Genomic DNA, 22,776 nt, shown 5'->3' with positions numbered 1-22,776 from the left:
CTTAGATCATAGACAGATCCTTGCCTGGCTGCTGGGAACAGCTGTGTGTGTGTGCGTGTGTGTGTGCATGCTTGTGTGTGTGTGGGTGTGCATGTGCCTGTGCATGTGTGCATAAATATGTGTTGTGTGTTGTGTGTGCACATGTTACAGCACACAGGTTTAACAGGACTGGAAGTAAAGTCCTGGACTGGTTCTTGTCATATTTATGACTGTTTGTCATCATAAAAACCACTGTGTGAATGAGTTAACTGAACAGTTGCCTACTAAACCCTACTGACACTATAAATGTATGTGCGTTTGTAAGGAGCATTGCATTTTAAGGAGCTCATAAACTTTGTACTAAGCAGTTTTGTTTTTACATTTTAGGCTACAATGTAAACCGTTATTTGGAGGGCGTTTACATAATCTTGTACAGTGTTGGCAAGTGGCCATTTTGATGCTGGTGTGCATGGTCTGGCTTCAGTTAAGAAGATAAGAACATTCTAATCACATATTTGTTATCTCACACCTTAAAGGGTTAATTCATCCCCCCATCTCTGTCATTGGCGACATCCACGTAACATGAAACTTTTTAATGGCAACGTAACTGTTATGGTTTGTTGTACTTTTTGGATTCAGAAACCCGCAAGGTCACCCGGTCTTCTCTTATCTAGTTTTTTTACCCTCATCACACCTCGTATCTGCGCACTCTCAGCACTGAGTGATCGCTTATAACATCAGCAGTGTTTAAATGTAGCCATAGCAACATCTTTTTCATAATTGGTTTTCACAGGAAACACGGTGTAGTTTATTTTCAGCTGTCACTGGGCAATTATTTCTGTATGTCTAACGACCTCCTCTGATTAAACTTTAAAGGTGCATCACACCTTAAGGAATTTTTTAAAGTTCTGCAAAAATGAAGACAAGTTCATTTTTGAAGATATGAAATCATCTAATTCCACCAAATAAATTGCATTTAATTTATTAAATTGATATTAAATATCAGCTGAACACAATGCATTGTGTTAATGTCCTGAGGGATGTTAAGTTCATGCATATAATTGGAGGGGAGCAGCGATGTAAAGATTCTTTCATTCTGTCCCTTTGCCTTGACTGTGAGAGACCCCTTTTTTCCAACGGTGCAAGCTTACCCAGAAGAACACTGTCTCCAACACTGCAGCTAAGCTAGGGGACATCCCCCACCACCCCCAAATATAGACCCCGGGACTGTGCCTCTGGAATGCTGCCAGACCCCCCACAGTGAGGCTCTGCCAACTGGTCTTCCTTAGGGTCCCGGAAGGGAAATTTTGGGTTGGGTCACGCTGGGCGGGCACAGGGGACTCGTAGTGTGAAGGCCCAGTAGAACAGTTAGGATGCCGCTGTTATACGACTCAGGACTTCGTGTCAGTGTTGGAGTCAGTTCCGTTTCAGTTCAGCTCAATTCAGGAAATAAATAAAAAATCCTGATGAGCATTTTTCATTTCCTATGGGAACATAGAGAGTCAAAGTTTTTAAAATGCATTTTGAAAGCAAATTTTTTACACATGCCTGACTTGGTGTGTGCTGTCACTTTGTCAAGAAAACGTAGGACGTAAAAAATAAATGGTGATGCATCACATATTTACAATGCCAGTCATCTGTGACTCAGTCATTAGTTGTGATTTACGAGCCCCATTTTGGTTATTTAATATTCTGGAGGTTTTTGACAGCTGAAGGACGGTAAGCTCTTTGGTGGACCTCTGTCCGTGGGCCATAAATACCATTTGATAAAAGCAGCTGGAATGCAGCTACGTTCACTGCGTGGTTGAAGTAGAAGAATTCGTTCCAGTCCTGTGGTCGTGTAAGAGGTTAAATTTGAATCAGCTTTGCATCTCCATGAGCTAAACGCAGTTGTCTGCTTTTCAGCAGTGCACTACCAGGAAATCCCCTTTTCAAGTTATTCATGAGAAAAAAATCTTTTCTTGTTTGAGTAAGAATGTGACTTTTTTTTTTTTTTTTTTGTATGAGCACTTACCAACTGTGGTGTTTACAGAAAACACATTTCAAAATTAATATTTCTCTCCATTCCGTATGTCAGTTCTTCTCCATAGAGCGAACTGGAAAGAGGCAATTGATTTCCGAAAATGTCTGTCTGAATTTGGTATTACTGACTTTGTTGTGACTGACACTATATGACGTATTACTGACATTTGTGCTTGGCGGATGACACTTATTCATGGTGATTTGCATTTGTACCGTTGGATATTTCACAGTGACCTTTTCAAATCCGTTAATTCATTCAGGTGAATTGAAGTATAGTTTTTGAATTTGGAGAAATGTACTGACGTCACGGCACAGATGCACTTTGATCGGTTTCCCTACTCGGGGTCTTTCCTCCTGGGGTGTAAATAAGTGGGAGGTGACATCAGCACTGCCCACCATTGCCCAAGTGGCCCTGCTCCCTGGGTGTAAATAGGTGGGAGGTGACATCAGCACTGCCCACCATTACCCAAGAGGCCCTGCTCCCTGGGTGTAAATAGGTGGGAGGTGACATCAGCACTGCCCACCATTACCCAAGAGGCCAGGCTGCAAGGCCAAGGCGGGCCCCTGCAGATACAGAGGTTAACGGCCACCTCTGGTCAGGGACTGAGTCACCAGCTCACTAATACTCGGGTTCCGTTTGCATTTGAAGCACAAATATTGAATTTAAGTTAATGTATTGGGTAACACAAAATGTATTATTTGCAAATGATGAAACCCAACCAATATATATATATATATGTGTATATTTTTCAAACACTTGTAATTCCTGGTCATGGTTCACTTAGTTTAGTCGTTTCATAACAAGCATTCCGTCTTTTTTTATACTGTTGACATCTCTCGCTGAGGACCGCGGTAAATTTTGAAGGGAATGTTCCAGAGTGCTGCGGCACTTGATGTTGTCCAGCTTTGAGGGAGGGAGCCAGAGTTACGGGCGGACAGGGGGCATGGCTGGAGTGGTCTGGAGCATGGGGTTCCCAAGCACATAACGTCCACAAAACACTTAACGAGCGACTCCATTTTCAGCAAAACCACCCCCAACTCCCACACACACAAGCGCACGCAATCATGCACACACACACACACACACACACACACACACACACACACACACGCGCGCTCACACATGTACACATGCTCAGGCACACACACACGCACGCACACGCCTACACATGCACACACACATACGTACACATACACACACACATGCACTCACACATGTACACATGCTCAGACACACACACACACACACACACAAACAAACCCACACACATTTTTCTAAAATTTGGCTCATATATGCTCTCAGATAATGTAGTTGAATGTACAGTACATGCTTGCACACTGTCCAGGGGAGTGTTTAGTTTGATTGGTGAGAGGGTCCGTGGAAGGTGTAAAACGTGTGTTCTTCGCGAGCGATGTGGGTCTGGAGAGCTGTCCCGTTGGAGAACAGCTCGCCGCTGGAGGACCTCTCCTCCGCGGTCACAGAGGAGCCTCTCAGCGCTTTTGGAGACGTTGATTAATATCCCGCGGCGATTGCGTTCCCGTCCCGCCGCTGGACGTCGCCAGGCAACTGTGACCCTGGAACGTGTACCCCCCCCCCCCCAAATTGTGGTGACAGGGGCTATCCTTCATTCTCTGAACATTCAGCAGTGCACGACAGTTGTTAAGGGGAACTGTTTTCTACTTGTCCCATGTTAGCTATTCTCTGTGGAAATCATGGACAACAGTGTTTTTGTAAATATTTATTGGACATAAAGAGAGTTCGTTTGGACACTGCACATACAAGCCTGCTAGATTAGGCAGGTTTTCCCTTCAGTCTGTTTCTCATTGTGTTTATTTTTGAACTGATCATTGCGAGTAATTAAGAGAACTGTGTCAGTCTGTTAAGGTGCTTTTTCAGTGTGTGGATGGGGCCCCTGTGGTCCCAGAATGTGCCATTGCTGACGGTGCTGAAGGATAATGAGGCTTCCTCAAACTGGAGAAAAAGCATCAAACAGACAGAACACTATCAGCAGTTGAAATCGTTCGTGTGACCTCAACGTCTTGGGAACCCAGTGGGCCATATCTATTCAGGCTATCTTTAGAAGGGTTCAGTTCTGCGTTCTGAGGCTAATTTCACAATGCTGTCCATTCTCAAGACTGGGTTCCTTATTTCAGCTCCTGTCCCACAGACACGGGTAATTCCCACTCGGTGGTGGTGGGGTGGTAGGGGGGCGGGGCGGGGGGGTGGGATCAGCATGTGGGTCAGCATGTACGCCTGCTGGGGATCCCATTCTCCCTCCAGGAAAAGAGGCCTTATGGAGCCATTTCAAAAAGCCAAAAATCCCCCCTGTCCCCCCTGTCCCCCCTGCTCTTTAAAAGCAGAGAGGCCGAGTGAGGCCCATTGAAATAACTCTTGTATCCCCGCTTCCTATAGAGAAGCCCTGTTGGAAAGCTCCCTGCCCTCTCCCCTTCAGCCACAGAGAGAGGCCTCGCGAGAGAGCTGCCTTGCTCTCCTTTGGTGCGCCGCTGTATTAGCGGGACTAGCTGCCGTCCTGCCCTCTTGTGTAGCGCTTTGGCATAGCCTTCTGGAAGTCACCACCTGAATTGTGCTTGTGGCGTGGGCTCCCAGTTTGCTGTGGTGCTCGGATACCGCAGAGTTGGCGTAAATTGATAAACATTTGTGCATGCTGTTAATTGACTGTAGCTGTAGTAAAAAAAAAAAATGCATGCTGGGATAGGCTCCAGCATCCCCCGCAACCCTGCCCAGGATGAGCGGGTGTAGATAATGGATGAATGGATGTAGCGAAAAGGCTTTTAGGAAGAAAAAAAAAAAAAAACTTTCCAAAATATATGTTGAAATCTTGTCTGTGTGTCTCGGTTTCAGAGAAACCAAAAGCTGCTAAGCAAAGATTTTATGCCACTTCCCTCGAAAGCTGGCTGCTTCATGGTTAGACGCAGGCAAGCTGTCATGCAGGAGGTGTTTATCCTCCTTCCTTAGCTCTCATCATACCCCAGAACTGATCTGCTGGTCCAGATTAAACATCCTTCTCCAGTACAGAGAAACAAGTACAGCTAGTTTCCGTGGGTGCTTTTGCGGTGTTTTATTTTATTGAATTGTTTCATGGAGAATGTTTCTTTCCGTTCAGCCTTGGGATATCAGTTTGACCTTCTGTGTTGTTTCAGTGTGGGATTGTCTCCTGTGCAGCAGGGTCTGATTCTAGGCTGTAATATGTCTTATATAGAGGAGTTGTTATTACATCAGACTGTGTCCTGCTATTGGTTTGTGTATTTGTTTGTAAATCTACATATGCATGTGTGTGTATGTGTATTTTCCAATGTGTTTATGCATATACATATGCATATGTATGTGTGTGTATGTGTGTGGATGCATGTGGGTGTGTGTATTTGTCTGTGTGTTTGTGTATATGCATATGCATATGTGTGTGTGTGTGTGTGTGCGCGTGCATGTTATATTTATTTTAGTTGACACCCAACTAAAAAGTTTGCACCGTACAGCTACCAGACCAAAACTGGGGTGCCCCAGCGTGGGCCCTCAGGGTGGTCTGACACAGTGAAGCAGGATCATGTGGGTATCCCTCTCCCCCCACCCCAGGTGCAGTAACTAAGCAGACCGAGAGAGGCAGTCATGGTGGCCCTGTCGCTGAAGATCGGCGTGGGGAACGTGGTGAAGACCATGCAGTTTGAACCCTCCACCCAGGTGTACGACGCCTGTCGTATCATCAGGGAGAGGGTCCCCGAGGCGCAGCTGGGCCAGCGTGAGTACCCCCCCCCCCCCACCCTCCATCACCCAAACGGACCCCGTGTGTCTGTAAGCATGGAGTTCTCAGTGTCACCCATCAACAAAACATCACCAGAATAAGTCCCCTGCATTCGGGATCTCAAGTGTCTGCTGGTTTAAGTACTTACTTTAAGGCACTTTATTTAAGTCAGTGATGGTGTAAAAGGTCCACCCACCTAAGCCTTTTCTAAGGCTTAAATGTGACACTGATCGAAAGAAAAAGTGTGATATCCCTGTACACAGTGTTGCATAAGTGCTCAGTGTTCTTCTCTGTTTCAACAATTTAATTCTTCCTGCGTTTATATCGGAATCCAAACCAGCGGTGCCCTTTGTAACAGCCACCACTGTTCTTAAAGGTGGGTGGTACCATCCAGTGACTGCAAAGCTTCAGAGATTTGAAGTGTTCAAATCAAACAGCGATTTTTAAGCAGCATATCGTTGCTGTCTTGCACCTCCTTTTCCAAGGAATTGGGGAAGTAAATTATTTCATCACTGACACACCTACCTAACCACACACAGAAGGCCTTTACAGTGCATCTGAGGGGACCCGCCCTGCATTTATCAGCTAACACTTGTTGTGTAACTTATTTTTCTCTCTGACCTTCGTCTTTGTCACTGGAAGGAAATATGACCAACTGCCAGGTCATGGGTCCATTGCAGCCCAGTTCCGTTTGGCGGTTCTGATGAATTTGAGTCAGAGGAAATCTCTAAATTAAGAATACTGTTTCTCTCATTGGGTTTCATTGGGAAATCAAGGGCCATTACAACCACACCTCCGAAAACCGAAGAATCCCTTTCAAAAAGTGGACAAAAAATGAGACATTCTTAGTTTAGCATTTTCTGCATTTTGTGCTCATCGTCCATCTGAGGTCGCCTTTAATGGGGAGGCTAAACAGGCTATCCTGAACCGATGCCTTGAGTCACAGCTTAAACCAACTGTCCACTGTGCCCTCCCTCTCCATTCCATTCCATTTAGAGAGGATGGAATTCCAAGCAAGACGTCCCTGTGTGTTTCCTGTTCCTGTTGCCTTGCTAGTCATCCAGGATGGGCTCAGCAGGTCCCCGTACCAATGAGTACGCGTCAAAAAATATATTTTTGTGGGAACATCTGACGACCCCGGACTCCCTGGAATCAGGAACTTGTGAAAATGGGCACAATGGGGGTACAGCCGTTTGTCCTCTGCCCCCTCAGACCTCAGCGTTGGTTACGGGTGTGCCCACGGCGTGGGTTCCCTCGGTTACATAACTCCGCTTCCCACCGGCTGCAATCCCAGCAGCCTCATCTCTTTACTTGTTCTAACCTGCGAGTAATTTTCCACTCTGAGTTACTGGTCCTGGCCAACGTCAACAGCCAAGATGGAATGTTCAGCATCTTAAGCAGCAGGCTTCTATCGGTCTCTGCATCTTACCATAACTAGACACCACTGAGGCCCACTTTACTTGTTGTTTTTGTACAGACTGTTCATTTGAAATGAGTGAATTTTATTACAGATGTAAAATAAACAAAATTGGTTAGTTTTTCACATGGCTTTTGAAATGTGCTACAAGCCAGCCATTTGGCATCAGATTGGAAGTTCAACATTAGCCAATGTCTCTTCTCTGAAAAAATCTGTAATTTACTTTCTGGAAATTATTTAATATGCCTCTTTAATTAGGGCAAAACACAGGTGTTTGGTTCCCTGGGAGAAGTCAGATGTTTGAAAATTATATTCGGGGAAAGTGTTTTGTTGATGTTCTGAAAAAATACCAGGTCAATAATACCAACAGGTTACTGCCACGTTTACATTTACATTTGCACTTAGGTGTTTAGCAGATACTCCTAGCGGTCTGTTACTTTAAAATCATTATGTTGTAAGATCACAAATATGTAATTAGAATGTTCTTAACTGAATATTCTATTGCTGATGTGACAATAACTCCTGGTTATTCAAACAATGGAGTTCTAGAACATTAGACATTCCAAAAACGTTCCAGAAAATCTACTCCTCAAAGGGCTACGCATGGGCTACCTGTGCATGCATTTGTCTACAAGACACGGGTCAGCCTTGTTGTCTGTAGCACGCCATCTTCACTGGCCAGCCGGGTTCAGGGGCCAGGCGCATCGTCAGCGGCCGTGCCCTCTTACCTGGATGCTGTGCCCTTCCTGACCGATTCGTGATTGGTCCGTCTTTTTTTTTTTTTTTTCCAGCCAATGACTATGGCCTGTTTCTGTCGGACGAGGACCCGAAGAAAGGGATATGGCTGGAGGCGGGGAAAGCCCTGGATTATTACATGCTTCGGAATGGGGTGAGTGAGGCAGGACCGAACGAGCCCCCAGTATGCACTGCCCTTGGGCGATGGGGAGGGGCGTCAATCTGTGCCCCCGAGTGGCTGGAGAAGGGGGAGGGCACAGTTTGACCAGTCCTTCTAGAAATGTACATATTTGGCTGTCCTCAGATGACTACAAGCATAAGTCAATGTTGTGGAATGTGCTAAAATATTCCGTTTGGATGTGTCCATATTTGAAACATACACGTGTGTGCATGTGCGTGTGTTTGTGTGGGTGTGCCAAGCTGACTCACTAGCGTACTGACTCTAATTATTTTGTTTTTAAATATCAGGTAATGTTACTATTGCTATTTGGACACTTCCAAATACCTCTGCCAAGAAGTACTTGGCCACCTGGAGACTTTTGCTATATGTTTTGAAAGCAAGGTGCCTAAAAATGTATGTCTGCCTTGCTAAAGTAGCCCTGAAGCTCAAGGTAGCCCTGGCTATTGCACCAAAAATAAATAGTTAAAAATCATGCTTTAATCCTTGCAGTATCATTGGAAAATAATTTAAAAATGTAAACCTTGCTAGGGTTGGAACCCTACGGTAGAAGATAGCAAACACAGCAAGGTTGAAGTGACCGGTGCACCAATCGGTTTGTTCCCTTGCAGGATAAACTGCAGCTATCACTGAGGCAGGGCCTGAGCATTTCACGATTGAGTGGGTTTCCAGTAGATTTGTTTCAGCTTCTTTGCCTTCGGCTCAGTGTCATGTAATGATCGACCGTGCCTTGGAAATGAAAGTCAGCACGTGTGTGAAGCAAGATAACTGGGCACTTGTTTGAACTCAATTTGTCACAAGGTCTATTTGAAAATTTCAGCATTACATTAAATAAAAAAGTAATTATTGGAATTGCTCTAATCTTGGAATTAATGTGGAGGGGATGTCTCAATGACTTGTCGTTGTGAAGGACACCCTGGACTACAAGAAGAAGCAGAGGCCTCTGAAGATCCGCATGTTGGACGGGACGGTGAAGACCGTCATGGTGGATGACTCCAAAATCGTCAGCGACATGCTGATGACCATTTGCGCTAGGATAGGTGAGCAAATCCTTTTCCTTTCTTTACCGTTGTGAATGGTAGAAACCGCCAGTGTTTCCAGCCATTGAGTCTGTGTCTGGTAAGGCTCTTTAGTTCCCAGTGATTAGATATAGCTAACACCAACAATGCTGTATTGCGCCCTCCAGTTGTTACGCCGTAAAGGTCCATGTAATTATAGTGCATCCGCCACTTTCCTGCTTTGGGCAAACGCTGACCGACCGTCTTCCCCTACAGGGATCACAAACTACGATGAGTACTCGCTGGTGCGTGACATCTTGGAGGAGAAGAAGGAGGAGACCACAGGGACGCTGAAGAAGGACAAGACTCTCCTGAGAGACGACAAGAAGATGGAAAAGCTCAAACAGAAGCTCCACACAGATGACGAGTGTGAGTACAACCCCAGAACCAGGCCGGGAACCAGTGGTTTGCCATTTATCTACAGTATACATGTCTGGCACAGTAACAGTGTGATGTCATATTACCTGTTACACATTTAAATTGCTGCACCCACAGGCGGTCCTTTAAAATGACTATAGGATTGCAGCTTACTGTATATAATGTTGCAAGAACAGTAGCATTGACAGTCATACTGATGATGATGATGATGAAGGTCTACAGTACTGCCTAGATGGGCCAGGTCAGTCTTAACCTGGTCTTGTCAAGAATTTCCAGTGTTCACTTACAGCGGTTAGGGAAGTGTGGGTTTAGCCTCTTTCTCCATACTGACCCTGAGGGGGGTGTGTGTGTTCGGCAGTGAACTGGCTGGACCACGGCAGGACCCTGAGGGAGCAGGGCGTGGAGGAGACCGAGATGCTGCTGCTCAGGAGGAAGTTCTTCTACTCCGACCAGAACGTGGACTCCAGGGACCCGGTCCAGCTCAACCTGCTCTATGTGCAGGTACCGTCCCCTCGCCCCCCTGAACACTCACCGTTCCCAGTGTGAGAAACGGGATGCTCACAGGTGTATCGGGGTCGCAAAGTAGCTGGTTTTCTTTTGGAGGAGGTGAACATTTTTGGGTTTGGGCCACCTGATGGTCAGCAAGTTTGCAGTTTGACAACAAAGTGAAGGTACAATGGCCTGCAGGGGTTTAGAAGGAACGCCCTTCTGGATCTGGTCTCAAAACCATAATCCCGACCCAACGGCCAAAGTAAATCATCCCATTAGTAGTCAGTATGCTCCTTTTTCCACCTTTCTTGGAGCCAATATCTTTGATATGAAACAGATGGATGACAGATGGATGTTGCTCTTAGCTGTGTCTCTGAAGTGACTGTAGAACTTGATTGTCCTGTTCCACTCGGTCGTAATATGGGCTGAGGGTCAGTGGAGAGGGCTGGGGGTGGTTCTGCCATAGACTCTATGAACCCGCCAGATACACAGCTCTGTGTTCTTAAGCATGAAAATTGTCCCCTTTCCATTGAATGTGAAGCTCCTGAAAATTCATAAGCGGCCATGACTAAGAACAACACCATGACGACGGGTGTTCTTACTGTAATATAGCATCAGAAACAGGAGCCTTCTAGTGTTAATAAGCAGAGAGGGAACGGTGGGAACCTAGCTGAATGCAGCTGGATATCGGTCGAGCTGTTGGATACCTGTGATTCTGCTGCACATGCAAGCGCTGGGCTCACCCAGAGGATTGTGGGATTGGATTCCACCCCCGCACTCTCCCGGCACTCCAGCCGTTTGTCCTGTGGATGATCCCAGCTCCCCAGCACTCTGACTCCACAGGCAGCGCTGGGTGTTTTGTTTCTGTACAGAAGCAACGCTCGCCTTTTGCAAGTCTTGTGAAGCTGCTGCCAAATCAAGTAGCTTAAAGAGATTTTCTCCTCTGCCGGAAACGCACAGTCGGACGCGAGGCAGCGCACGCCAACTCAAACACCAGCCCCCTGCCGGACACTCCTCTGTCACTGCCAGAATCCACAGCGTCGAGGAATTTAGCCTTTCTTAATAGTGTCAGTGACGATACAACAATAAAAATTGTTATCGTTCGTTTGGGATCTGATCAGTTGAGAATTTGTTGAGTTGGGTTCACTTCCCTTTCACCTCAGCCCTTTTAGGAATTAGTTGAATTTCAATGCAGCAGCTGAAAAATGCTCATACACCGTTGTGGGTGTTCTTTCCATTTGTTTATTGAATTTTTTGTTCATTTCCTGATATGATGGGAATTGAAAATGAATTGACCAAAAACAGAGTTTAACCAACTGTAGCGTATTATTAATACTGATGCATCTGTCATTTTAATAGTACAAGAAGAGAGAAGTCAAGGAGAGTTTCCAAATGAGCATAGATGAAATTAACAAATGAATTAACTCTCCTCTGCTTTTGTCTAATTTCGCACCATAGTTATGTCTTTGCATTTAGCAGATTGTCTCTCTCTATCCAGGCCCGAGATGACATCCTGAACGGCTCCCACCCCGTCTCCTTCGACAAAGCTTGTGAATTTGCCGGGTACCAGTGTCAGATTCAGTTTGGGGACCACCAGGAATCCAAGCACAAACCAGGATTCTTAGAGTGAGCAACACCCCCCTTCCCCCCCGCCGCCCACCCTGCCCCCTTCCTTTCCTCAGGAAAACGACGCTGTAGCTTGAGGAATAACAACACTTTTGTTTCCGTATCCGTTCCTTTTCTCTCACACGTGCTGAGCGAAAGCCCTGAATTCTGCCATTTTACATTTTTTGGCCTCTAGTTTGCTTCAGCGTGTGAGCATAGCTGCTTTGTCGCTTAATTAATCCCGTTTGCATCATGTTATTAGAGTCTGTCGGCTTCCTCAGGTTTATGCAAGATTCACTGCTCTATGCTTGGTACATAATTCAGTAATCCTCAGTATCTTTGTTTTTAAATCTAAACTCAGTGTTTATCCAGTAAAAGTTGAATTTGTATAATTTGGCCTGTGTACATAGACAATAGTTACAACATAGTAACACATTGCTATTATTAGCATTTATAAAAATTCCTGGTATTTATTGTTGAACAGAGTATTATGCATCTTGCTTCAGTGATCTTTAGAGATCTTTTGTTGCAACTTTATAGGATCAGTTCTGTAGCTGTACGTTTAGTTACTTACTCTGTTGCCTTCTCAATGCAATGATTTTTTTATTGTTTCCTGTGTAGCTTGAAAGAGTTCCTGCCAAAGGAATACATCAAAAACAAAGGAGAGAAAAAGATCTTTCAGGTATGCTCTCAGTGATCTTGGGCATGCACACATACACATGTTCTCACCCGCACACACACACACACCCACAAACGGACTCTTCCTCTTTATTGAGATATATAGTTGGATCATATTGTGCCATTTAATGTTCTACTTAAAAATTGAGATTAAGATTAAGAATTATGACCCGCTATGCCATGTAAATGGAAACATTTTTGTAGTGTGCCATTTACAAGCACATGCTTGTGTCCTTACTGGTCCAACTGATGTTCCCTGTATTTAATTCAGTCATGATTTTCTTGTAACTGCCTGAATTAAATGTCTTTAGGACCAGCTGTTGACCAGCTGTCTTCATACTTCAAAGTACTTTTACTAATAATGTGTTAAACAACTCATATGTTCCTTTTGTTTACAGGCTCACAAAAACTGCCAAAACATGACAGAAATTGAAGCCAAAGTCAGCTACGTCAAACTTGCCAGATCTCTCAAAACCTATGGGGTGTCCTTCTTTTTAGTAAAGGTAAAGTATGCTTATGGGTGTGATTGCATTTGCCTTGCCCCTTAATGTGAAAACACCTGTACAGAGTTTAACTGAATATACTTTGTTAAACTGAATCGACAGCTTAATGTAGGTACATTTTTGTAATGAATTTCTGATTCAGCTATTAGTTACATTAACTATTGCAATACTTGGCACAATTAAATTGGTTTCTCTTAAGTTTGTTTTTCTTTTTTACTTGTTAATGGGTATGGACAGCATGTTCATGTTTTCTTTATGTTCCACATATACTCTAGTGTAGCTACGTGAGAAAAGAACCTTGGAAAGGTGTTACTTTATTTGTTACTTAGTAAGCATGTCACCCTGATGTCTTGGTTTGAATATTTTCCCTTGGTTTAATTTCTGGGGTGGAAGATGTCCCTATCACTGAAGGTGATCACAAGTCTGATCATCAATGTTTTGAGTCAATTCCACTTAAATTCAGTCAGATTGAAGAAATGAATTGAAATCCATTTTTTCTGGAAAAATCTCTGGATTCTGGGCATTTTAATACCTGAATTGAATTTTGGTCAATTTCCGAAAACTGACTTGAGTTGAAATGGAATTTGCTTCAGCCCTGAGTCTCACTGCTGTGTAAACTGCAAGTGAATTAATAAAACATTCCATTGTGGCGTTGATTGGTTAATGGGCTAATGCCTGTGCCCGCCCTTTCCCCCCTCCACCCCCACAGGAGAAAATGAAGGGTAAGAACAAGCTAGTCCCACGCCTGCTGGGCATCACCAAGGAATGCGTGATGCGGGTGGACGAGAAGACCAAGGAGGTGATCCAGGAGTGGAGCCTGACCAACATCAAGCGCTGGGCCGCCTCCCCCAAGAGCTTCACCCTGGTAACGTGGCCCCGCCCACCAATCCCCACTCCCCACTCCCCCCTTCCCCCCTCGCCCCTCCTCCTCCCAGGCCTCTTCCTCTGCAACGTCCTGTTTATCGGATCTCCAGAGGTCAATTTGGTTGCTGCGCGAAGCTCGCAGGGCCCAGATGGTGAAATAAAAAGGAGGGGAACGAAAGAAATGTTTTTCTTTCACAATCCTGGCCTTCTGACTTATGTTCCTTGTTTTTTTTTTTTTTTCCCTCCTCCCCTTAGTTCCTTTTTTAAGTGTAACACAGCGCCAGCATACGGACAGATATGGGCTGAAGTGTGCTGTAGGGACTCTGATACCCTGGAGCGGAGACCTATCCCATGAGCCCTCTGTTCAAGTACATCCACGCCCATTGCAGTTCACATGCCAGATCCTTTCATTTCGCTCCCTCTAATTTTTTTTCTCCACCTTTTTTTTTTTCATCTTTTGGTTTAATAACTGTGATGCTTGTGCTCCTCACAGTCCTTGACAAATTGCTACCGCTATTGTCTACAGTTTTCATTGAGAAGTGAGCATTTCGGCGTAACTCACAAGCATTTAATAGCATTTTAAAGATGTTTGTTTGCGCTGTGAATCTCTCCGTTAAAAAGTAGTGAGTGTTAGTTGACAGTCCAGTCGTCTTATATGAAACGCGTTGTTCTGTTGCCTCACTCCCAAATGTGAATGTTTGTTCGCATGGAAAACATTTGGGTCCCCAGGGGTCTTGTCACATGAAAATAAACATTTGCGAGAACGTGACTGCATTGTCAGTGAGGGGACGTTACATTACATTATTGGCATTTATCAGATGCTCTCATCCTGCCTGAATTACACAACTTTTTTTTTAATTATTTTTTTTTACATAGCATTTCCATTGCATCCATTTATACAGCTGGGTATATGAGCAGGTTAAGCACCTTGCTCAAGGGTACAATGGCAGTGGCCTACCCAGGAATTGAACCTTTGACCTTTAGGTTACAAGACCAGTTCCTTACCCATTATACTACACTGCTGCCCTGTCTGCCTCTGCCCTCCTTTCGTATTTTAGCTTTATTCAAACAGGAAGAAGGCAAAGAGTGTCATAGAGAGAGGAGGGAATCACAGCTGGGGTACATCTTGGAGCTCTCATTCCTAAAAAAAAAGTTGCTTTTTTCCCTTTTATCTACCAAAAAAACCTCAAATTAACAAAGATGTCTTTGTGTGGCTGTTTAGTGTTATTTCTGTTGGAATACTCAGTAAAACCTTTCCAGGCAGTATAGCGCATGAGAGAACTGAGCCTGTGTCTGTGGATTTCAGAAAGAGATGAATGTGGTTTATGTGCTGAACGCTCCTGGTGGAGACGACTCCGGCGTTAAGTGTGCTGGTAAACCCCAGTAAAGCAGGCTCGACGCACCCGTGCCAATTCTTCTGGTGCCGGGCCAGTTGTCTTCGATTGCCCTGCCAGGGGACGTCCGCGCACACCATGACCCGTAAACGTTTCCTTAGCCGCTAACGGAGGGCGTGATAGTCGCCCGCAGGCTTTTGATCATTTCCAAAATGATGGATGTTTTCCTCCCTCTCAGGATTTTGGAGATTACCAAGACGGGTACTACTCGGTCCAGACAACTGAAGGCGAGCAGATTGCACAGTTGATAGCCGGATATATCGACATCATTCTCAAGAAGGTAACGGATTCTCCTGCTGGGAATGCTGCCATATTTGGGGAGACTTTTCTCATTTGGTGATAAAAAATGTTACATTTTCTTGTATTACAGAATGGCTCAAATGAGTTCTGTTTTTCTCATTTCAAAATATAAGACTGAAATTTAAAAGTTTCTTTCGTTACTGAAATAACAGTGTGCAGGGTAGAAGGTAGTGTTTTTGGAGGCTCTCCAGTATGTAAAAGTAAAATGCTTTGGCCTTGCAGTGTTTTGTGGTCTCGTTATTTCAAATGTGCTTCCACACCTGAAGTAACAAATGCTCACTCAATACTCGGTGTCTCACTGTTTCTCTCTCTCATTTGCTCTCTTCAGAAAAAGAGTAAGGATCACTTTGGCTTAGAAGGAGATGAAGAATCCACTATGCTGGAGGATTCTGTGTCTCCCAAAAAGTGAGTTTAGAATGCAAGAGTGGGAGGGTAGTATCTCACTGTGTGTGTTTGAAGACTCTTTCAATGTGAATGAAATGTCTGTATGTGATGTGTGTGATGTCCAAACACTTTTTGTATGTATGTGTGCACGCGTGTATACATGCTCATATATGCATACGTGCTTGAGTGCATGTGGCTATGTGTATGTGCTTGAGTGCATGTGGCTATGTGTATGTGCTTGAGTGCATGTGGCTATGTGTATGTGCTTGTGTGCATGTGAAAATGTGTATGTTCTTTCTTGCATGCCTGTGTACACGTGTATGTGCTTACGTGCTTATGTGCATGTGCACATGCATATGTGCTTGTGTGCACGTGCACATGCATATGTGCTTGAGTGCATGTGCACATGCATATGTGCTTGTGTGCATGCATGCGTGCACGTGTGTCTGTGCGAATGCGTGTCTCACTGCTGTGGTCTGGTCCGCAGGTCCACGGTTCTGCAGCAGCAGTTTAATAAGGTGGGGAGGGTGGAGACTGGGTCTGTGGCTCTACCTGCCATCATGCGTCCCGGCGCCGGGGGTCCGGAGAGCTTCCAGATGGGCTCCATGCCCCAGGCCAAGCAGCACGTCACCAGCGGCCAGATGCATCGCGGACACATGCCCCCGCTGGTGAGAGAGTGGAGCTGCAGCGGGTCACTGCTGCCACTTTTAGAACAGAGATACTCAGATATGGCCCTCAGGTGCCAGTAGTACTTCTGGTTTTCATTCTCCCCCTCTAATCGGGGGCTTATTTTAACTTGACGCACCAGGTGAGTGTGATCTCTGGCTAATCAGTAACATTATTGGAATATGGATGGACTTTTAGGCAGAAGGGAAAACCAGCAGTATGACTGACCTTGAGGGCCTGCAGTAGAAGCACAGCAGTAAGAATGGAGCCTAATGGCAGAGTGTGGTGGAGCACGGATGTGTGCACTTTTGTAGCCATTCGTAATTTTACCCTGTTCCCTCTCCTTCTCCTAGACCTCGGCTCAGCAGGCTCTCACCGGCACCATCAACTCCAGCATGCAGGCGGTGCAGGCCGCGCAGGCCTCCCTGGACGAGTTCGACACCCTCCCGCCCCTCGGGACGGACGCTGTGAGTCCCTAAATCTCCGCTCTTTCCCCACGCCCCATTACTCCGGGGTTACTGTATCTCACAGGAATTATTGTTTTCCGGAAATGTCTGCACTTCACTCACGCTCCCTTACTCAGCGGTTGCTCTCTCTCACTGACGGATTTCTCTTGTCTGCTGGGTCAGACAGGTCTCTGTTAGCATTCATGTAGCCTTTCAACCAAAAGTTATGTGCAGTCATTGATTTGCTGTTTGACAGCCTTAGTATTCTGTGGCTAAGTGCTTTTAGCATAAAGTATTGAAATAATGTGCTTTCACCTAGAGAGAGCTAATACGTTATGAGTGATTCACAATATGGCAAAGAGTTTGTTTTGACTCATTTGACCATCCTGTCTAATTGTTTCTGTATGGCGTGACAGTGTGAAACTGATAAAGACTGTTGGTTTGAGCACAACTCAGTCATTGATTCACTGAGTACTCATATATTAAGCTTGCGATTGCTGTGACTGAATATGAGTCACTCTTCCTCCTTCCCCTCCTCTTCCTCCCTATGTGGCAGGCCTCCCAAGCATGGCGTAAAAACAAAATGGACGAGTCCAAACACGAGATCCACTCCCAGGTGGACGCCATCACTGCCGGCACCGCGTCCATGGTCAACCTCACCGCAGGTGATCTTTAACTGTGTGGCAAACCGAGTGCCATTTTGTACGTTTCCATGGTAACCAGGTCATCAGGTTTGATTGGGTCATGCCAAATTCCGCCAATACAAATGTCACTTTTCCCCCCAAATATTATTACTTTTCCCTCTTCTGGTGCAAGTAAACGGCTATTCACGGGTGCCATTTTAGTCGAATAACGTGTTTTGCTTTGCAGCTGCCTACCTAAGCTACCGTGGCCTCGAATTTGACCCAGTGCAATGCAAACACGAGGAAGCACGAGGAAATTGGATTGCAGTGTTTTGAGTCATACCACCGCGTGTTTGTTTTTAGCATTTAACACCAAGCAGGTTTATGCTTTCTCAACAAGCTCAAACGTTTTCTTGCTTTAAATGTGCAACTGAATTTTGCACGCTGTGTGCAGGCAAACTGATGTTTTCCGTGCGGTTTTTAGAACAAGCTATAATATTGCATTCGCGCTGCTCTGAATAGGTGCGTGTTGGCTGCTCGAAGCGAGGTGTTGACCAAAGACTTTATAGAGGAGGCAGGAAATTAGCTGCCCTGAACGAGATTTAGAGGCCTGGTAAATATTACTGTTTGAATGTGTTACATTGTTTTTGCAGTGTGTTATACATCTCACAGTATGAACAAAGCCCAATCATTTTATTTCATTTCTGCAGTCAAACTGTTCATACTGACAATAAACAGAATATTTTGTAACAAAGTGAAAATGTTGTAAAAATATCTTATACATACTACAAGTAGTGTAACACAAATAGACGCACATTAAAGCAATAGGAATACTGACTTCTAATGGCATGTGAATAGGATGGATACATTTCTTTTTACATAGCTTATTGGCAGTACCCCTAGTGTATGCATTACTTTCACAGTGCATTACATTTAATTCATTTAGCAGGCACTCTTATCCAGAGCACCTTATATTGCAAAAGAACGTAAGTGCATTCAACAGTGACGTAGACCAGGTTAACAGCAATCCTAGAATAGTCATAAACATGTGTTCCCCCCGCCCCCCCCAGCCTGTGCTCTGCTGAGCCCTCCTCTTATTTTGGCGTCGCCCCCTGCAGGCGATCCCGCGGAGACGGACTACACGGCCGTGGGCTGCGCGGTGACCACCATCTCCTCCAACCTGACGGAGATGTCCAAGGGCGTCAAGCTCCTGGCGGCCCTGATGGAGGACGAGGGCGGCAACGGGCAGCAGCTCCTGGGCGCCGCCAAGAACCTGGCCTGCGCCGTGTCTGACATGCTGAAGACCGCCCAGCCCGCCAACACCGAGGTAACCCCCCCATCTCAGACTGGCTTCCCCTCCCACAACTTCAACTAAATTTAGCTCTGATTTTGACCCTGTTTTAGATTACTTTGGAAATTTTAAATTTAAGTTTGTGGCTGGGTCCCTATGTAGAGGTACATCACCACACTCTATGTGAAATATGAACTGCATTTGGAAATTTTTGTAACTATTTAGATGTCGTTAAAGTTTGAAAGACTCCTGCAGATCCCTGAGAATTGTAAGTGAAATGCGTGACCTGCCAAAAACCGTATAATCCTATGAAAGAAGTTCATTAAAAACTGTGATGTGAAAAAATGGTTCTGGTGGTGTAAAGGGTTAAAGTACTTCAGCTTCAGGTTATTTGACAGAGATCTTCCACACGGAGTCTTGGGAATTGCCCCCTGGAAGACGTTGCCCGCTTGTCTTTGTGACGACGAGGCTCCGGTTATGATGACGTTTCTAACGGTGATGCACGGTTGTGTTCCCTTCAGCCCCGGCAGGTCCTCCTGCAGGCTGCGGGCAACGTGGGCCAGGCCAGCGGGGAACTGCTGCAGCAGATCGGAGAGAGCGATGCCGACCCCAGGTTCCAGGTACGCCCATCCTACCAGTATCGCTAATACAGCCAATATCGCTAACACAGCCAATATCACTAATGCAGCCAATATCGCTAATGCAGCCAGTGCTGGAGGAGGGACGGCCCTTTTCTCTCAGCTCCTCAGAGTGTGGAGCTAACCAGTTAAACTGTGTGTGCGAAGCTTAGGTAACAACTACAGATAGTTATTTCCAGAGCTAGGTAGTCTATTCCATTCCAATTCACGGTATAAATTCAGTTGATTAATTGAAATATCCTCATACAACATTCAGTTTATTTCCTGACTGAATTCCTCATATTTTCTGATTATTTTCAGTCTATGTGAGGGAAATAGACTTTTAAAAGAAAGCAAAGGAATTCAGGCATTAGAGCGACTAACAATAAAATCATATCAAGCATTTTACACGAAATATACGTGCCATTTACTTATGTTTAGAGCTTTGTGGAGTACAGTATCTGTGTGTTTGTGTTTGGATCACCCATAATCCCTCTCTTCTTTGTGACTGCATTGCTCAGTTTCTAGGTAACGGATCTTTCAGGGGTGCAAGGTCGACGGCTTATTGTCAAATGCTGGTAACAAAAAGCCTGCAGAAACTTTTTTTTTTTTTTTTCCTGAATGAATCCCATTAGCCAATCACACTAATTTGTCCAAGAAATCAAAATGGCTGAAACACCTGTTCAATCATGCCATGTGCTAATTCATCAGGACAATCACAGTCTGTCCATCACCTAGCACGCTATCTGATTGGCTGCTACAGTTTTTGAATATGATTCCTCATTAATCAGGCTCTCCAAATCACTTGTTACATGTGGAAAATCATGCCTTTGTTCAAACAGCCTTCAGCCTTGTCTTTCTACGGCAGTAAAATGTCTTTGAACTGCCTGAAAATATATGTCGTCTTTTTTCTCACTAACAGTATGTCAGAATACCACAATACTACTGACATGGAAATTGGAAAAAGCATTAGTGGCGTGGAGTCATGGGTGGAGCTCGTGAGTTTTTCTCGACGCGGTGAAAACTGTGCCGCTGTGCTTTTTTCCCAGCCGTTCCATAGCGCCATTACCTCTGCCGATTTTCTTGTCTGACCCCGGGTCTCTGGTTGTCATGTCGGGAGACGCTAAACGCTACTCGCGGGGCACGGTAATGATAGTAAGTGGATTTTTGCTGCCGCAGGAAGTGACCTCGCAGTCGGGAGCTGACGGTGGAAATGTCGGCTCGTCAGTTGGACAAAAAAAGAAATGCTGAAATATTGATATTAAAACATGAATCATTTATGAAGAATCAGGAGGGGAGGGGGATAATTGGGGGAGGTTGCGGGGGCAGGGGGGCACGGTTCAGCCTCAGTCTCGTGTTTTGCACGTTTGAGCAGATGCACTATGTAGAGAGATCTCAACACCTGATAAACCGTAGCTAGTGGTAGAAGCAAGGGTGCTCAGATAACCACTGTTTATTTCCTGCAGCCAGTTCTATTTAAAGCAGTCTTAAGTCAAATGATTGTTTGTAGTAAGTGTATCATTTAGAAAAAAATCCTGCAGATTACTTAAAATTTTGAAAGAAGCATCTATTTTCGCTAATATCAAGGACAAAATTCTGGCATTAACAAATTAAACTGTTTAAAATGTTTAGTCCCATGTCTGATATAGAGATGGCAGTGTGATTAAAACAGCCTCTCTTTGAAAAGCAGCTCAATGAATCCTTGAAGAGAGCCTTATTTTCTTGATCCTGTCATCCTCGAAAACACGCGCTACACTTGTCACAATCATGAACGGGAACAAAAGAAGTGAAATTAAATTCTCCTAAGTGGTTAAGACATGAATTATCCACTAATTAAAGAGCTAGGGAGTAACAGTGTTGAATTGGCAGTGATGGCCAGTCCACTGAATTTGAGCGCACAGGCAGAGACACGGAGGAGTGGCCTGATTGGCGGTTGCGCTCCGCGCCCCAGGAACCCACCGCGGTAGTCATCGGTTACACAACTTCACTTCCTCTTTCCCGCTCAGGCATTTCCTAGTGCAGCGGTACGCAGACAGGAGCGCCCTTCCCCACTCCCACAAAGGCTCGCCACGCTGGTGTTGAAAAAATCTGAGAAATCGCATGAGGAGCGAGGAGATGGTGTTTTTCTCTTTGGTGTTATTGTTGTTTGCCACAGTGAGGGTAACTGAGTTTTCGTCGACCTTCCTGTCATCATTCGAGCACCACCTCGGTCTCTGCTGCACAACGATTTTCGTGGCTTATGTTGGGGGCCTGTGTCTAGGGCCCGTGTTGGGGGCCTGTGCTGTGCTGATGTGCTGATGTGTTTATATGTTTTCATTTGGCAAGTAGACGAAGTAGCTCAAGAAACGGTAACCACGGAAACAGTCACTCCCCAACCAATTCATTGAGCATCTCCAACAGCACTCAGCTACACTGTCCTGTTTCAGTGCTAAATAGCAGCCAGTCCCGGATCGGAATATCTTAAGGCAGGGGTGTCAGACTCAGGGTCTGCCGAGTCTGAACACCTTGTTTCTCAGGCCCAAATTGGCTGCTTATTGAAAACAAACCATAGAAACCTGCTGGCGCTGTGGCCCTCCAGGACTGGAGTTTTTGCTAATAAATATTATAGTATTGCTGTTAGATGTGAGCCATAGCATGAAGCTCCTCTCTTTCCTCTTCACATGATGACCTGGGCTCCAGGGTTACCCGCTGTAGGGACGAGCCGCACGGAAACCCAAAGTACAGCCTGTACTTCTGTTCAGAGCCAAAATGTCTGACGATGTTTGCAGAAAGGTCCGGTCCAGACAGGGAAGATTAAACACTCAGCGGCGGGAGCCGTGTACGTCGCTGTTAGCCTATAGCGTGGCTTCATATGGAAGGAATTTGGGGCATGTGGGTACAGCTGGCGGAGCTGGTGAGCGGCGGGCGCAAAGCGGGCCCTGGCGGCCACGCCCAGGCCAGTGCGAGGGTGCACACAGAAACCCGTGGCGCTTTCGCGCTCATTCATTCCCCCGCCCCCCCCTCCGCTGACACGCGGTCCAAACGCTCCTTCTCCTGAATGGTTACGATTGAGGTTCTGCCCTCAGATGAATCTCCCTGTGGTCTCCCTCTGACCACAGGCTAAACGCCCCCACCCCCGCCACTTTTCACTGTTTCCTCCAGTTAATTTTCGTAATTAAAAAGTTTAATTTTTCTTTCATACCTTGAAAAAACATCCTTTTCTTCCTGTCCTTAAATTTATCACAAGCTTTCTGATTAATTCATTCAAAAGGCCAGACTTTTGAATGTCTACTACAGTACTTTACTGTACAGTACCTCTGTACTTTACCTGTGGCCTGGAGTCCTTGGGGCTGAAATTAAACATTACCTCAGCTGTACTGGACTGCGTCTGGTAACGGGGTATAATCGAGAT

The 22,776-nt window shown here is 45.4% G+C and overlaps 1 protein-coding gene across 3 annotated transcripts in view; it reads left to right on the top strand.

Annotated features, from left to right (window-relative positions):
- Positions 1–22,776, top strand: part of tln1 (talin 1) — a 116,379-nt gene that overhangs the window by 41,885 nt on the left and 51,718 nt on the right. For 2 of the 3 annotated variants that reach the window (XM_035392076.1, XM_035392077.1), the window contains exons 3-19: positions 5,594–5,756; positions 7,968–8,065; positions 9,000–9,129; positions 9,364–9,516; positions 9,884–10,026; positions 11,513–11,640; positions 12,241–12,301; positions 12,696–12,800; positions 13,510–13,665; positions 15,237–15,338; positions 15,687–15,763; positions 16,230–16,410; positions 16,762–16,875; positions 17,411–17,519; positions 18,596–18,804; positions 19,290–19,388; positions 19,907–19,963. In XM_035392076.1, the coding sequence (XP_035247967.1) occupies positions 5,627–5,756; positions 7,968–8,065; positions 9,000–9,129; positions 9,364–9,516; positions 9,884–10,026; positions 11,513–11,640; positions 12,241–12,301; positions 12,696–12,800; positions 13,510–13,665; positions 15,237–15,338; positions 15,687–15,763; positions 16,230–16,410; positions 16,762–16,875; positions 17,411–17,519; positions 18,596–18,804; positions 19,290–19,388; positions 19,907–19,963 (2,052 nt within the window). In that variant the 5' untranslated portion in view covers positions 5,594–5,626. The remainder of the gene's footprint in view (positions 1–5,593; positions 5,757–7,967; positions 8,066–8,999; positions 9,130–9,363; positions 9,517–9,883; positions 10,027–11,512; positions 11,641–12,240; positions 12,302–12,695; positions 12,801–13,509; positions 13,666–15,236; positions 15,339–15,686; positions 15,764–16,229; positions 16,411–16,761; positions 16,876–17,410; positions 17,520–18,595; positions 18,805–19,289; positions 19,389–19,906; positions 19,964–22,776) is intronic. The other variant, XM_035392078.1, reaches the window with a different exon arrangement.

Source organism: Anguilla anguilla, chromosome 14 (assembly GCF_013347855.1).
Source record: "Anguilla anguilla isolate fAngAng1 chromosome 14, fAngAng1.pri, whole genome shotgun sequence".
NCBI lineage: Eukaryota > Metazoa > Chordata > Actinopteri > Anguilliformes > Anguillidae > Anguilla > Anguilla anguilla.
Note: the sequence above shows the minus strand (reverse complement) of the source record. Positions and strands in the feature narration are given on the sequence as shown.